At 44.1% G+C, this 15,408-nt stretch overlaps 1 protein-coding gene across 3 annotated transcripts in view; it reads left to right on the plus strand.

Moving 5' to 3' along the window:
- Positions 1–15,408, plus strand: part of LOC106603368 (Down syndrome cell adhesion molecule-like protein 1 homolog) — a 113,706-nt gene that overhangs the window by 11,623 nt on the left and 86,675 nt on the right. For all 3 annotated transcript variants that reach the window (XM_045717052.1, XM_014196942.2, XM_045717053.1), the window contains exons 2-3: positions 2,507–2,827; positions 9,176–9,322. In XM_045717052.1, coding sequence (XP_045573008.1) covers positions 2,507–2,827; positions 9,176–9,322 — 468 coding nt within the window. The remainder of the gene's footprint in view (positions 1–2,506; positions 2,828–9,175; positions 9,323–15,408) is intronic.

Raw genomic sequence — 15,408 nt, forward strand, 5'->3', positions numbered from 1 at the left:
GGTGCCGGAGGGGCTGGACAGTGGTGTCGAAGAGGCTGGACAGTGGTGTCGGAGGAGCTGGACAGTGGTGTCGGAGGAGCTGGACAGTGGTGTCGGAGGGGCTGGACAGTGGTGTCGGAGAGGCTGGACAGTGGTGTCGGAGAGGCTGGACAGTGGTGTCGGAGGGGCTGGACAGTGGTGTCGGAGAGGCTGGACAGTGGTGTCAGAGGGGCTGGACAGTGGTGTCGGAGAGGCTGGACAGTGGTGTCGGAGGGACTGGACAATAGAGAGTCTACAGCTAGATGTGAATTAAGCATGTTCCTTGTGGGGTGATTTCTCGGATCTCTGAAGCTCCATTAAGAGTTACATTTTGGCTACAGATCATTTTGCTTCATTCATACGTATGCTATTTATCATGGTTAGATGAATGAGTTGAACTCTGTGTGCTGAGTTGATCCTGAACGCTGATACAGAATGGGAGTTGGAGAAAATGTGTGTATTACATGGTGATGATTTGGACACATCTGTCCATCTATGACAGGGTCATTTCTCTCTCTTCTAATCTTCCCCTATTTGACCCTAAATGTGGGGACCTCCCTTTCTCGCTCTGCTGGGGTTGTGTGTCCCTAATCTGAGTACCCAGGAGGAACACTCCTGGTGTGTGTGTGTGGTGTGTATACGTGTGTGTTAAATATGAAAGGAGATTAAACCGATTTAACTCTGCGTCTGGCATACAAATTCCAATCACATAACTTGTGTTTTCTCTGCGAGTGTGTGTGTGTGTGTGTGTGTGTGTGTGTGTGTGTGTGTGTGTGTGTGTGTGTGTGTGTGTGTGTGTGTGTGTGTGTGTGTGTGAAGGTAGAGGCCTCCTCCCACATCCACCTAACCCAACAGAGGCTTTAGCCCAAATCCCTGGCTTTCTGCATCACATGACTGATGTTTGCAGCTGGACATTTGACATTTGTTCTGATTATTTTGCTCCACATTTGAAGGGCATTCCTTTTCCTTGTTGTCTTCTGGTCTGTAACATCTGTTTATGTGGTCATTACTTTACAGTCTCTCTTTTATGATGACTTTAATTTAACTATTTATTGAATAATGCAGATTTCCAGATGTGTGTTTTGAATATGGTGCTCAACAGTGTGTTTTTCAAGCAGTTCCTCATCTGTAATTTCACAACAGTGACACTTTGCTTATACAGTTCTACTATTCTACTGTTCTACTGTTCTGCAGTTCTACTGTTCTACTGTTCTACTGTTCTACAGTTATACTATTCTACTGTTCTACTGTTCTACAGTTCTACTGTTCTACTGTTCTACAGTTCTACTGTTCTACTGTTCTACTGTTCTACAGTTCTACTGTTGTACTGTTCTACTGTTCTACAGTTCTACTGTTGTACTGTTCTACTGTTCTACAGTTCTACTGTTCTACTGTTCTACAGTTCTACTGTTCTACTGTTCTACTGTTCTACAGTTCTACTGTTCTACTGTTCTACAGTTCTACTGTTCTACTGTTCTACTGTTCTACAGTTCTACTGTTGTACTGTTCTACTGTTCTACAGTTCTACTACTCTACTACAGTTCTACTGTTCTACAGTTCTACTATTCTACTGTTCTACTGTTCTACTGTTCTACAGTTCTACTGTTGTACTGTTCTACTGTTCTACAGTTCTACTACTCTACTACAGTTCTACTGTTCTACAGTTCTACTATTGTACTGTTCTACTGTTCTACAGTTCTACTGTTCTACTGTTCTACAGTTCTACAGTTCTACAGTTCTACAGTTCTACTGTTCTACTATTATACTGTTCTGTAGTTCTACTGTTCTACTGTTCTACAGTTCTACTACTCTACTACAGTTCTACTGTTCTACAGTTCTACAGTTCTACTGTTCTACTGTTCTATAGTTCTACTGTTGTACTGTTCTACAGTTCTACTATTCTATTGTTCTACTGTTCTGCTGTTCTACTAGTTCTACTGTTCTACTATTTTATTGTTCTACTGTTCTACAGTTCTACTGTTTTACTGTTCTACAGTTCTACAATTCTACTGTTCTACTGTTCTACTGTTCTCCAGTTCTACTGTTCTACTGTTCTACAGTTCTACTGTTCTACAGTTCTACTATTCTACTGTTTTACAGTCCTACTATTCTACTGTTCTACTGTTCTACTGTTCTACAGTTTTACTATTCTACTGTTCTACTGTTCTACAGTTCTACAGTTCAACTGTTCTACTGTTCTACAGTTCTACTGTTCTACTGTTCTACTGTTCTACTATTCCACTGTTCTGCTGTTCTACAGTTCTACAGTTCTACTGTTCTACTAGTTCTACTGTTCTACAGTTCTACAGTTCTACTATTCTACAGTTCTACTGTTCTACAGTTCTACTGTTCTACAGTTCTATAGTTCTACCTTGCTACTGTTCTACTGTTCTACCGTTTTACTGTTCTACTGTTCTGTTGTTCTACAGTTGTACTGTTCTTCTCTCTACACTACCTATTACTGACTGTGATGCCTCTCCCCATGCAGTACACAGCGAGGATGTGGGCTCTACCAGGCTGTACTTTGTGAACGCGTCCCTCCAGAGGCTCACCTACTCCAGCTCGGTGGGGGTGTCTCTGCCCTGCCCGGCGGGCGGCACCCCCACCGCCATCCTACGCTGGTACCTGGCCACCGGCGATGACATCTACGACGTGCCCCACATCCGTCACGTCCATGCCAACGGCACCCTCCAACTCTACCCCTTCTCTCCCTCCGCCTTCAACTCCTACATCCACGACAACGACTACTTCTGCACCGCAGAGAACCAGGCTGGCAAGATCCGCAGCCCCAACATCAGAGTCAAAGCTGGTAAGGAGGGAGTGGTAGGAGAAGAGATGGCAGAGGGAAGGGACAGGTGAAGAGGGGAGGGGGAGAGGAGGTAGAGAGATTGGATAATAGAAGTTAGAGGGGACAGAAGGAACTGATACTAAGCGGGTATAGAGGTTAGAGGGACAGAGGGACAGAAGGAACTGATACTAAGCGGGTATAGAGGTTAGAGGGACAGAGGGACAGAAGGAACTGATACTAAGGGGGAGCGGTAGAGGTTAGAGGGACAGAGGGACTGAAGGAACTGATACTAAGGGGGAGCGGTAGAGGTTAGAGGGACAGAGGGACTGAAGGAACTGATACTAAGGGGGAGCGGTAGAGGTTAGAGGGACAGAGGGACTGAAGGAACTGATACTAAGGGGGAGCGGTAGAGGTTAGAGGGACAGAGGGACTGAAGGAACTGATACTAAGGGGGGAGCGGTAGAGGTTAGAGGGACAGAGGGACTGAAGGAACTGATACTAAGGGGGGAGCGGTAGAGGTTAGAGGGACAGAGGGACTGAAGGAACTGATACTAAGGGGGAGCGGTAGAGGTTAGAGGGACAGAGGGACTGAAGGAACTGATACTAAGGGGGAGCGGTAGAGGTTAGAGGGACAGAGGGACTGAAGGAACTGATACTAAGGGGGAGCGGTAGAGGTTAGAGGGACAGAGGGACTGAAGGAACTGATACTAAGGGGGAGCGGTAGAGGTTAGAGGGACAGAGGGACTGAAGGAACTGATACTAAGGGGGAGCGGTAGAGGTTAGAGGGACAGAGGGACTGAAGGAACTGATACTAAGGGGGGAGCGGTAGAGGTTAGAGGGACAGAGGGACTGAAGGAACTGATACTAAGGGGGAGCGGTAGAGGTTAGAGGGACAGAGGGACTGAAGGAACTGATACTAAGGGGGAGCGGTAGAGGTTAGAGGGACAACCAAAAGGGAGAGGATTGATTGACAGCCTGCTGGCCACAGCACAAGCCACTCAGAGAAGGACCTGTCCAAACCCTGGTCCCAAACCCAGCCTGACATAGAACACATCTGTAACACAGGCAGACACACAGCGAACACAGGCGAGGACACAGCCTTGCCCAAACACAGGGTCACTGAACTCTGTTACACACCACAGACCCTTCAGCCTCATCACCATGGTGAATTAAGGCCACTGACCTGTGTCCCTCCCTAGTTATACTTAACAACCTTAAATGATCCCTTATCCTTCATCCTGTTTGAACTGTATTGCCCACAAACACAGTATGTACTGTACATGTGTTTCATGTGACATCATAGAAGCACAAAACACTCCCACTAACGACAGTATCTATGCAGATGTTGCAGCTGCTGCTAGTTGCTATGCTATTCCTAAAGCATCAGCTGACTAGCCCGACGCTCTCTCCCTCCATCTTATTCTCTCTATTTCTGTGTCCTCTCTTTCTCTTCATGCCCTCTCTTCCTCCTCTCTCCTTCCTCCTCTCACACCGTCCTCTGGTACCATGCTAAATATAGCCGCAGCAGCACGCTTCTTTCATTATCTCTCATTATGAAACCTAATTGGTGCACTCCATTGATTAGACTTCATGCCAGTGCTTTAACAAGGTGTACCTCTTATAAACCAGCACAGAATATAGCTGATGTGGGTGTACATATAGATTTCTCTGGGTCTATCCATCCATTCTATCCATTTCATATCATATATTGGATCTACCCAGTGGAGGTGAGATGTTCTGTTGAACCAGTTGGTCAAGTGGTCACCTGGACCAACCCCTTGTAGACACTTTTACAGTTCTCCTGGACTGTAGGTTCTCCACAACCTCTCTTGTCGTTGTTCCGCGACCCTTCCTCCCTCCCTCTCTCACTTCCTCTCTCCCTCTCTGTCCATCATTCACATCAGGGCAGACAGTCCCTCCCCCGCTCCTCCTGCTGTCAACATCTGTTTTCATATTCTGCCTCCCAACACCGACCTGCACTAATACATACTCCTACTAATACTAATACTACTAGAGCCAAGCCAGTGGAGGATTATGGAGAGAGATGGAGAGAGATGGAGAGAGAGAGGGAGAGAGAGAGACAGAGAGACAGACAGAAAGAGAGAGAGAGCCTGTGATCTGAACTGCACGCCAGCTGGGCGGTCACTACTCTCCACTTGCTCCTTGCTGCTGCTGCCTTCATTCCCTCATGACCCAAAATCTCACCCCAAGGGGACTAGGGATTAGCATTTACAAAACCATAGTAGCCGTCCCATACCCAGGGAGTTCTGTATGGTCAGGGAGTTATGGTTATGGAGGGGTTACATTCAGGAGGGGTGTGGTTCAGAGGTTCTGGTCTGGGGTTTAGGGTCAGGATGCCTTGGTGTTCTTGTGGTCTGGTTAGGGTGTTGTGGTCAAGAGTTTGTGTAATGGTGTTACTACAACTTGGTTTAAAGTTAGAGTATTTGGAGCATGATTAAATGGGGTTAGGGTTAGGGTTAGTAAATAAACAGTAAATAAACTACTTTTTAGATATCCAAAATGTTATGTGCATTTGTCATTTTGGTGAACTATCTCTTTACTGCATAGCTACAGTGGGTGGTTATTCAAATGTAGATGATACAATTTCCAACATAGCGTGATTTAATACATCTATTCACTGTTCCCATGTTTTATACAATCATCTAGGCATCGAATTATATGTCTAATGTATTTCTATGTTTCTCTATGTAAAGTGGAAGTAGTAATGCATATTGATGTGTTGTTATACTGCAGTGGGATTCTAACGTTAATGTAACAGTCCCTGTTCTCTACACTGCACTGCTGTTACTAGGGAGGGGGCTTCCAAAGCAGTTTCTTAGCAACCTTCAGATATGTCCTAGCTTCTCCTGATTTCACTAATGAGTTCATGCTCATTCAGGAGAGTGTCAAATATTGCATGAACATGTATGAACAGTGAATCACCACCAATACATACAGATGGTTTCATTAAGCTGGGTTGTTATCTCTAGCACAGTGCTTTAACAGTACCACGCGTGCTGTAAATAGAGTTGTACACAAAACAATAGAATACTGTCTGATGGTGATGTCATGGTGAAAGCTAGCCAATCATTTTTTTGGTTGATCCTGCTCAGAAATTGGGTTGCGTAGTTAATGATGAAAACAGATGTACTGTAGAATTAGTGTTATTGATGTGTTCAAGCAATAGACAAAACCAGAATCTGTTCCCAATATGTTTGCAAATGTATTGTTGTAGATTCAGTACATCTATATTATTAGTAGATTATTTTGAAATCCAAAATATAATATTAAAACTGTCACCTAACTTGTTTCTGTTAATGATTCTTACAACATAGACTACAGTCCAAAACTCATACTGTATATTCCACTGCATCTCTAGTATTCACTTGTTCCTAAACCAAAGAAAGATTGTAACACCAAATACTCTAAAATATAAAAATATGTGTTAGTATATTTCCAATGTTTCAGGGAGATCCGGGCTGGTTTAGTCTGGAGGGGAGTGACCCCTGAGTAAAAGAAAAGCAGAACAAGCTCTATTTTGGTGGCCTCTAGTACATTCTAATGCCTTGATTCCATCCGAAATACGCAGCTAAATCATTTAATACTTTAACGACTTTACTTCCAAGATTGGTCAAATTAGTTGTGGTATGAAGTAGAAAGACATGATTTTACAAATAAAATGACTGAAAATGTATGAATTTAGTGTATTGTTAGTTGTTTCGGAGATTGTTTAGGCCTTTATGATCAGGACTATTTTCTAAGTAAGATAACCTTTTTTAACATTAAACCTGTCTTCTCTTGATGAAAGTCATATTTATAGTTTTTTGTAATTTGGGTGAGCTATCCCTTTAACAGTTTGGCTTGTCAATCAATAATTGTGGGTGGGATTGTCAAGGGAGGTGGCAGGATATTTGTGAGTCACAGAGTTGGTAGGGTTTCAGACCTGTCAATCAATCACTGTGGGTGGGACTTTGAGGGAAGGCAGGTAGATTAGTAATCTAGTCAGAAAAACTAGTTTAGTCTAGTCTTTTGATTTATTTTATTGTGACAAAAACTTAAGAAAAAGGTTGTGTTCCCTGTAGAGAAATAATATAGAATTGCAGGTAATTGGTTTAAAATGTTCAAAACATTATATCAGACATGCATGAATAAACCTACAGGTGTTTGTAGAACGAAGCAGGTGTTAAATATGGGCTTTGCTACACAGAAAGCAGCAGTTGACTAGGCTACTCCATTGTCGACACTAATCAAATCAATAGACCTGTATTAATATATTTCATAATACCATATCATGTGTCATAAGATTAGCTTTTATAGCCTTCAATCTGTTTTCTTTTCTCAGGCTCTCTCTCCACTACCTATTGTTCCTGCAGTGAGGAGTCAACATCTTCATCTAATGTTTTCATCATTTATCTGCAGATAATCAACAATCATTAGTAGCCTACCAGTAAGCAAATTAGGGAGCAAAATGAACAGCTCTCTCACCGATGCGATTTGGTTCCGTTCACTTATAAGGGGTCCCGAGGCTCCCGAGTGGTGCAGCGGTCTAAGGCACTGCATCTCAGTGCTAGAGGCGTCACTGCAGTCCCTGGGTCAAATCCAGGCTGCGTTACATCCGGCCGTGATTGAGAGTCCCATAGGGCGGCACACAATTGGCCCAGCGTCGCCCGGGGTAGGCCGTCATTGTAAGTAAGAATTTGTTCTGCAGTTCTTAACTGGCTTGCCTAGTTAGATAAAAAGAATGGAAATTTAAAATAAATCTACTTTATATTCATCACCTCCAGCACCACCCCAACATCAACATATGTGAAAATGGCGTGTTTCTGTTTTGTTGTAAAAAATATAGAGGAAGATAAGTGTTTCCAATGACATCATCAACCAATTAGAAGGCAATGCCTACTAATAATTGGTTAAAATCGCACGATGCACATCGATGATGTCATCATTGGAAACACTTATCGTCCTCTTTCTTTTTTACTACAAAACAGCTGTTAGTCCGGGAACAACCCATCACTAGGCTACACTGACAAGTCATTTTAACGGTCACTGGCAAGTCTCGACGTGGGCTTGGAAACCTAGGAAAACACAAGATCTTTGGTTTACTCCTGATGTGATACCATGAACATCACTACGTTGTGATTTATAGGAGATTGACTTTATTCAGTCAGACACCTTTAATAATAAACTAGTCGACTCTGTGGCTGTATAGGCCTATGAAATACGCCAAAGAAAATAAATGATTCCGCCACATAACAATAATGAAGTGGATTTCATTTCAATTCATTGTTACCAGTGTACATTCACTCAAAGGAGGCCATGCTCATGCTCTCCCTCCTCCATGAAAAGAAATTTGACTGCAACCAACCACAGCACACAAAAATAGAACAGGTTCTGAGAGGCGGGACCGACAGCAGACTGACAAACCGGCAGTGTGTCGCTGTCATCTCTCGCTTTGTAACCATAGCGTAAAAAGAACCAGAGCGGAGTCCCCACATCTGTTTTTCAGGGGAAAGGGAAGTTAGGTTGAAAATACTCTATCCCTGAGAACCAGAAACATCCGCTTTCTGCTGACACTGCGGAGAGTGCTGGCTTTGTGACTGACAGGTGCCTGTCCTGTCAATAGATCACTAGAAGATGCATATAGTTCATTCTAGTGGGAGAAGGCAATACAGACTTTTCTGACAAGTGAATTAAAACTTTTTGATGTAAAAAAGCCTAGTTAATAATTAAGAGTCTATTGACGCACCCGTGCACCAATCTAAGAAACATAATAAAAAAATCCCCATCAAAATCCTTCAGTTTAAGCTAGAGAGATCAGTTTTTGCATGGGCTGCGTCTCAATCCACCGCATCCTCCTATGTCAGCTTTCAGAATGTGCGGTGGAAGGTGGCCGAGCTACAGCGATGTTTGGCAGACCGTTAGACATCCCGCAAAATCAGTCTTCTCACAAAAACGTTGGTAGCGTGCGAACGGTTTGGCCTACAAACTAATATGACCCCCCACAAGTGTCCCGGGACTAGTCTGAAGGTAACCCATACAAATTAATAGAATGATAGATGTAGTTTTGTGTCCAAAAAAACTAAAATATTTCCTGAGATTTCTTATATCTCCTAGATATAGGACAGACACTTCAAAACCTAATTCCTTATGAAAAAAATGTTTTTATACCTAAAGGGGTCCTAAAATTCAGAATCAAATAGCTAAATGATCCATGGTATGACCATCTTAAAGGCTTAGACTTTTAAAGGGAATTAATGAAGTGGAAAAAGTGCCGGCTGACAATGAGTATGTTATCGGCCAGCACTTATGGAAAACACTGTCATCTGAATAAAATACCTCCTTGACACTTTGTCTCTCTCTGTATGATAGTGTTCAGGGAGCCGTACACGGTGCGTGTGGCAGACCAGCGCTCCATGCGGGGCAACGTGGCCGTGTTCAAGTGCCTCATTCCCACCGCCGTGCAGGAGTACGTCAGCGTGGTGTCCTGGGAGAGAGACACTGTTTCCATCATCCCAGGTAGGACAACACGGGAAATAGATGGGACGGGAGGGGCCAAGGGAAGGGAGGGGCCAGGGCACAGGGAGGGGTCAGGAGACAGGGAGGGGCCAGGGGACAGGGAAGGGCCAGGGGATAGGGAGGGGTCAGGGGACAGGGAGGGGCCAGGGGACAGGGAGGGGTCAGGGGAAAGGGAGGGGCCAGGGGACAGGGAGGGGCCAGGGGACAGGGACGGGCCAGGGATAGGGAGGGGTCAGGGGACAGGGAGGGGCCAGGGGACAGGGAGGGGTCAGAGCAAGGGAGGGGATAGGGGACAGGGGAGGGGTCAGGGGACAGAGAGGGGTCAGGGGAGAGGGAAGGGCCAGGGGACAGGGAAGGGCCAGGGGACAGGGAGGGGTCAGGGGAGAGGGAGGGGTCAGGGGAGAGGGAAGGGCCAGGGGACAGGGAGGGGTCAGGGGAGAGGGAAGGGCCAGGGGACAGGGAGGGGTCAGGGGACAGGGAGGGGACAGGGAAGGGCCAGGGGACTGGGAAGGGCCAGGGGACAGGGAGGGATCAGGGGAGAGGGAAGGGCCAGGGGACAGGGAGGGGTGTGTACGGGAGGACTGTGGTAAAATAAGTTAAGTCTTATGTTATTATTTGTCTGTAATGAAGTCCCCTCTGTAAGGGTGTTTGTGTGTAAGTTTGTGAATAAATGTGTCCAAATGCCTGCAATTTACAATGCATACAGTGTGTGTGTGTGTGTGTGTGTGTGTGTGTGTGTGTGTGTGTGTGTGTGTGTGTGTGTGTGTTGTGTGTGTGTGTCTTTGCACCTGACCTAACTCTAACTCCTGTCTGCTGTCTGCCTGCTCACTGTTCTGGATCGCTGACTCACCCCTACTCCAACTCTCTTCAGCCATCCCTCCCTCTCTTTCACTTTTTCTCTCTTCATCTTTCTCTCTCTTCTATCTCGCCTCTCCTCCATCTCGTTCTCTCTCACTCCTTTGCTCTCTTTCCTTCTCTCCGCCTTCACCACTCCCTCCCCAACCTTGTTTCTCTCCATCCATCTTTCTGGATCTATCCCGCCATCTAAATTGATTCACTCCATTGATTGTTCTTTTCTTTCTTCTGTTTCTGTATGGTTGTCCTGATTTACATCCGTTGGTACTTTTTCTGACATGCCAAAGAGCCTTTTACATTTTCCAACTTCTACAGTATGTTTACCTACTTTCCTTTCTGTTGGGTATATTTCTACGTTCTCCCAATATCCCTCCCTGTTCCTCTGAAGATTAGTGCTACAATTAGAGACGCTGGATGTCAATATCCCCACATTCATCTTCACTAACCTCATGTGTTAGCTGATGTAAGAAGGGCTATATAAATACATTTGATTTGATTTGATGTGTGTGTGTTTGTTTGTGTGTGTGTGTGTGTGTGTGTGTGTGTGTGTGTGTGTGTGTGTGTGTGTGTGTGTGTGTGTGTGTGCGGTCTGCACACATGTTAGTGTGTTCATTTGTTGTTTTTGTTATATACACTACATGACCAAAAGTATGTGGACACCTGCTCATCAAAGATCTCATTCCAAAATCATGGGCATTAATATGGAGTTGGTCCCCCCTTTACTGCTATAACAGCCTCCGCTCTTCTGGGAAGGCTTTCCACTAGATGTTGGAACATTTCTGCGGGGACTTGATTCCAATCAGCCACAAGAGCGTTAGTGAGGTCGGGCATTGATGTTGGGCGATTAGGCCTGGCTCACAGTCTGCGTTCCAATTAATCCCAAAGGTGTTCGATGGGGTTGATGTCAGGGCTCTGTGCAGGCCAGTCAAGTTCTTGTACACAGATCTCGACGAACCATTTCTGTATGGACCTCACTTTGTGCACAGGGGCATTGTCATGCTAAAACAGGAAAGGGCCTTCCTCAAACTGTTGCCACAATGTTGGAAGCACAGAATTGTCTAAAATGTCATTGTATGCTGAAGCATTAAGATTTCCCTTCACTGGAACTAAGGGGCCTAGCCCGGACCATGAAAAACATCCCCCAAACCATTATTCCTCCTCCACCAAACTTTACAGTTGGCACTATGCATTGGGGCAGGTAGCGTTCTCCTGGCACCCGCCATACCCAGATTTGTCTGTTGGACTGCCCGATGGTGAAGCGTGATTCATCACTCCAGAGAACTGCTCCGGAGTCCAGTGGCGGCGAGCTTTACACCACTCCAGCTGACGCTTGGCATTGCACATGGTGATCGTAGGCTTGTGTGCAGCTGTTCTGACATGAAAACCCATTTCATGAAGCTCCCGACGAACAGTTATTTTGCTGACGTTTACTTCCAGAGGCAGTTTGGAACTCAATAGTGAGTGTTGCTACTGAGGAAAGACGATTTTTTACTCGCTATGCGTTTCAGCACTTGGCGGTCCAGTTCTGTAAGCTTGTGTGGCCTACCACTTTGTGACTGAGCCATTGTTGATCCTAGATGTTTCCACTTGACAATAATAGCACTCACAGTTGCAGGGCAGAAATTTACAGGGCAGAAATTTGACGAACTGACTTGGAAAGGTGGCATCCTATGACTGTGTCACGTTGAAAGTCACTGAGCTCTTCAGACAGGCCATTGTTTGTCTTTGGAGATTGCATGGCTGTGTGATCGATTTTATACACCAGTCGGCAATGGGTGTGGCTGAAATAGCCTAATCCACAAACGTTTATATATATATATATATATATATATATATATATATATATATATATTTGTGTGTATACATGTATTTGTCTATATTTGTGTGTTTAGGTGAATTTATTACATCAATACCTTCATTATCATGGATATTACAACAGATAACAATAAACGTCTCCAATGCTGTGATGTGAAGTGAAACTCTGACAATAACAAAGTGGAAGGTGGAGAGGGAGAGATCAGAGGGGAGGAAACAGAGAGGAGAGAACAGAGAGGAGAGAACAGAGAGGAGAGAACAGTGAGGAGAGAACTGTGAGGAGAGAACTGTGAGAAGAGAACAGAGAGGAGAGAACAGAGAGGAGAGAACTGTGAGAAGAGAACAGAGAGAAGAGAACAGAGAGGAGAGAACAGAGAGGAGAGAAAGAGAAGAAAGGAGGGTAGTGGGGCAAGAACAGCCTCAGGACCTGGCAGATGGCCTTCTATATGCACACACACCACACACACACACACACACACACACACACACACACACACACACACACACACACACACACACACACACACACACACACACACACACACACACACACACACACACACACACACACACAAACACACACACAAACACATAGACAGTGTAAAGAATGTTGGGGTGTATGTATGACATACATTATGCTCTGTCAGTGGTGAGGAGCTTTGACAGACCACCTGGTATTTTACATAATCTTTTAATTATCAGCATGGTTTTACACTATCTATTTCTATTAACTGTAATACGTTGCATATTACACAGCATTTAAGTGTGATTCCATGTACAGTTTTCTATTGTGCAGTGAGTTTGTTGTTGTTATTGTTGTGTATTGTGTGTATTGTACTGTACTCTGGCTGTCACTGTGTGAAACTAGGGATATAAAGGTCAGCTGATGAGCACAGAGAGTGAGAAGGGTGAACTTCTCACTGAACTCAGTCAGCAGCATTCCTCCACACAGCATCACACATCACAGTTAAATACACTTTCTTTTACAATCACTTTGGCACTCATTTCAGAACCTTGTGGTCATTTTTCAAAATGGTGGACTCATTTATCATGACATACCATAGGAACATTCATTTAGATCACCCACACACAAGATACAGATAGTTTCACTGTGTAGTTGTTCGTACAATCATTAAATATTGTAGTACAAAATATGTGATACATGTTTCATTATGGTACTACACGTAAATACATCACTGTAAAAGGACTATTTGAGAGAATACTACAGACACAGTGGAATCATTGAACAAAATCTGAAATGTATTGATGAAATACAATAAAATCACAACTTTGAATCAAAGTAAAAAATAATTAGCTACAAAAAAGAAAAAACTACAGTAAAACGTCAACTGCAGTGTTCCTCACCTGGCTTACTGTAAAAACCAGAACAAAGGATTGATTACTGTACTTCTATATTTCCATCAACCCTGTCTTGTGGATTTGGCCACAGGTTCTCATCCACATCACAATGGATGTTTTCATTAGACAAACATCTAGGGAAGAATCTTCGGGCATGGTGAATCCAGGCCTGACACTGGTCTGCCCTGATGTCACTGCATGAGTCATCCATGGCCTGGAGAAGAGCGGCTTGTTCGTGAGGGTGCCTATCATATACCTTCCACCTCCATGTGGAGAAAGATTCTGGTTGGCACTGGTTGGTCGGGCCAATTGAGGTAGTATGTACATGAACGTATACTACACAGCCCAGCACAGTATGCAAAATACAGTATTCTACATAGCAGCACAGTGTATAATATACAGTATTGTACACAGCAGCACAGTATACAATATACAGTATTGTACACAGAAGCACAGTATACAATATACAGTATTGTACACAGCAGCACAGTATATACTATACAGTATTGTACACAGCAGCACAGTATACAATATACAGTATTGTACACAGCAGCACAGTATATACTATACAGTATTGTACACAGCAGCGCAATATACAATATACAGTATTGCACACAGCAGCACAGTATATAATATACAGTATTGTACTCAGCAGCACAGTATATAATATACACAATACAGAGCTCAGTGCAATACAGTTAAATACATTACACAGCACAGAATACCCACTAGTGTTTCTAGGCCAGCACTAACACACCTACTAATCATCTAGCCCCTTATTAGCTGAATCAGGTGTGTAAGAATGACCTGGGACAAAAATGTGTACCCTTCTTTATCCCCATGTGGGACCAGGATTGGATATCACTGCACTCCAGGACAGCATTGTTTAACCTTGACCCAGGACCACCCCAATCAACAAAGGAGACAATGACCTAATCATAATAACAGCACAGCAATCTAGTATTCTCTCTGTGTGCGACATGACATAGCTCTGAAACACTCCACATCTGCCATACAAATCCAGACTCTGGCCGGAGTGGCATGCAATCTGAGCAACGCAATCTCTCCCACTCACACACACACGCAAATACACTTCCACCATACACACACAAACAGACATATATAACGGCCACACATAAACACAATTTACATTATTGGGGAATACTGAGAAACATGCATGATTAGCTTGGTTACATAATGGGTCAGTAAACTATGGACGTCCCATTGAATGACAGCCCTGCTCCTCATTCAGCCAATCAGCTCTCTGTTCACCTCTCGAATTCAGACCCTCTAACCTACCTGCTCTGTACATACCATGACCTCCCCTCCTCTCTGTCTCTGTCTCTCTGTCTCTCCATCCATTCTCTGTCTCTCCCACTCCTCTCTTCCATAGACAGGTCAGAGCACCGGAAGAGAGAGAGAGAGAGAGAGAGAGAGAGAGAGAGGGAGAGAGAGGGAGAGAGAGAGAGAGAGAGAGAGAGAGAGAGAGAACCCAGGTCTAAATACTGCTTAGATAGGCCTAATGAAGACAGGGAAATTGAAATTGATTTCGTGTGCGTAAGCTCTCTGGCTATCTGGCTATCTGAGCACAGCCCAATAATTGGATGGTCATGGTAAACAATGACAGGTGTCTCTCTCACAGGAGAGCGTGTGTGTTTTAGTGTGTGTTATTGTGTGTAATAGTGTGTGTGTGTGTTAGTTTGTGCTAGTGTGTGTGATGGACCTAAAGTAGATGTGTATTGGTCTATTTGCGGTTGTGTGTTTGAACTGATTGTAACTGAAGGACAGCCAGGATGAATGCTGTGTTAGGAATTGAGTTATCATTACAAAAATGATAACTCATTTTGTATTTTCTATTTAATATCAGTGTTTCAAATTCCAAAATCTACTTCCCTGACGATATTTCAAACAGACTTTCTTCATAATATGGTTTAATTAACATGGTTTAATATGTTTATGGACATGGTGTGTGGATGGAGTCAATTACTGTTTGTGTGTGCTAGGAGGTATTTCCAAAGAGGTAGTCCTTAATCGATTTATTTGGCCTCAATAATTCC

This window comes from Salmo salar, chromosome ssa04, assembly GCF_905237065.1.
Source record: "Salmo salar chromosome ssa04, Ssal_v3.1, whole genome shotgun sequence".
NCBI classification, from domain to species: domain Eukaryota; kingdom Metazoa; phylum Chordata; class Actinopteri; order Salmoniformes; family Salmonidae; genus Salmo; species Salmo salar.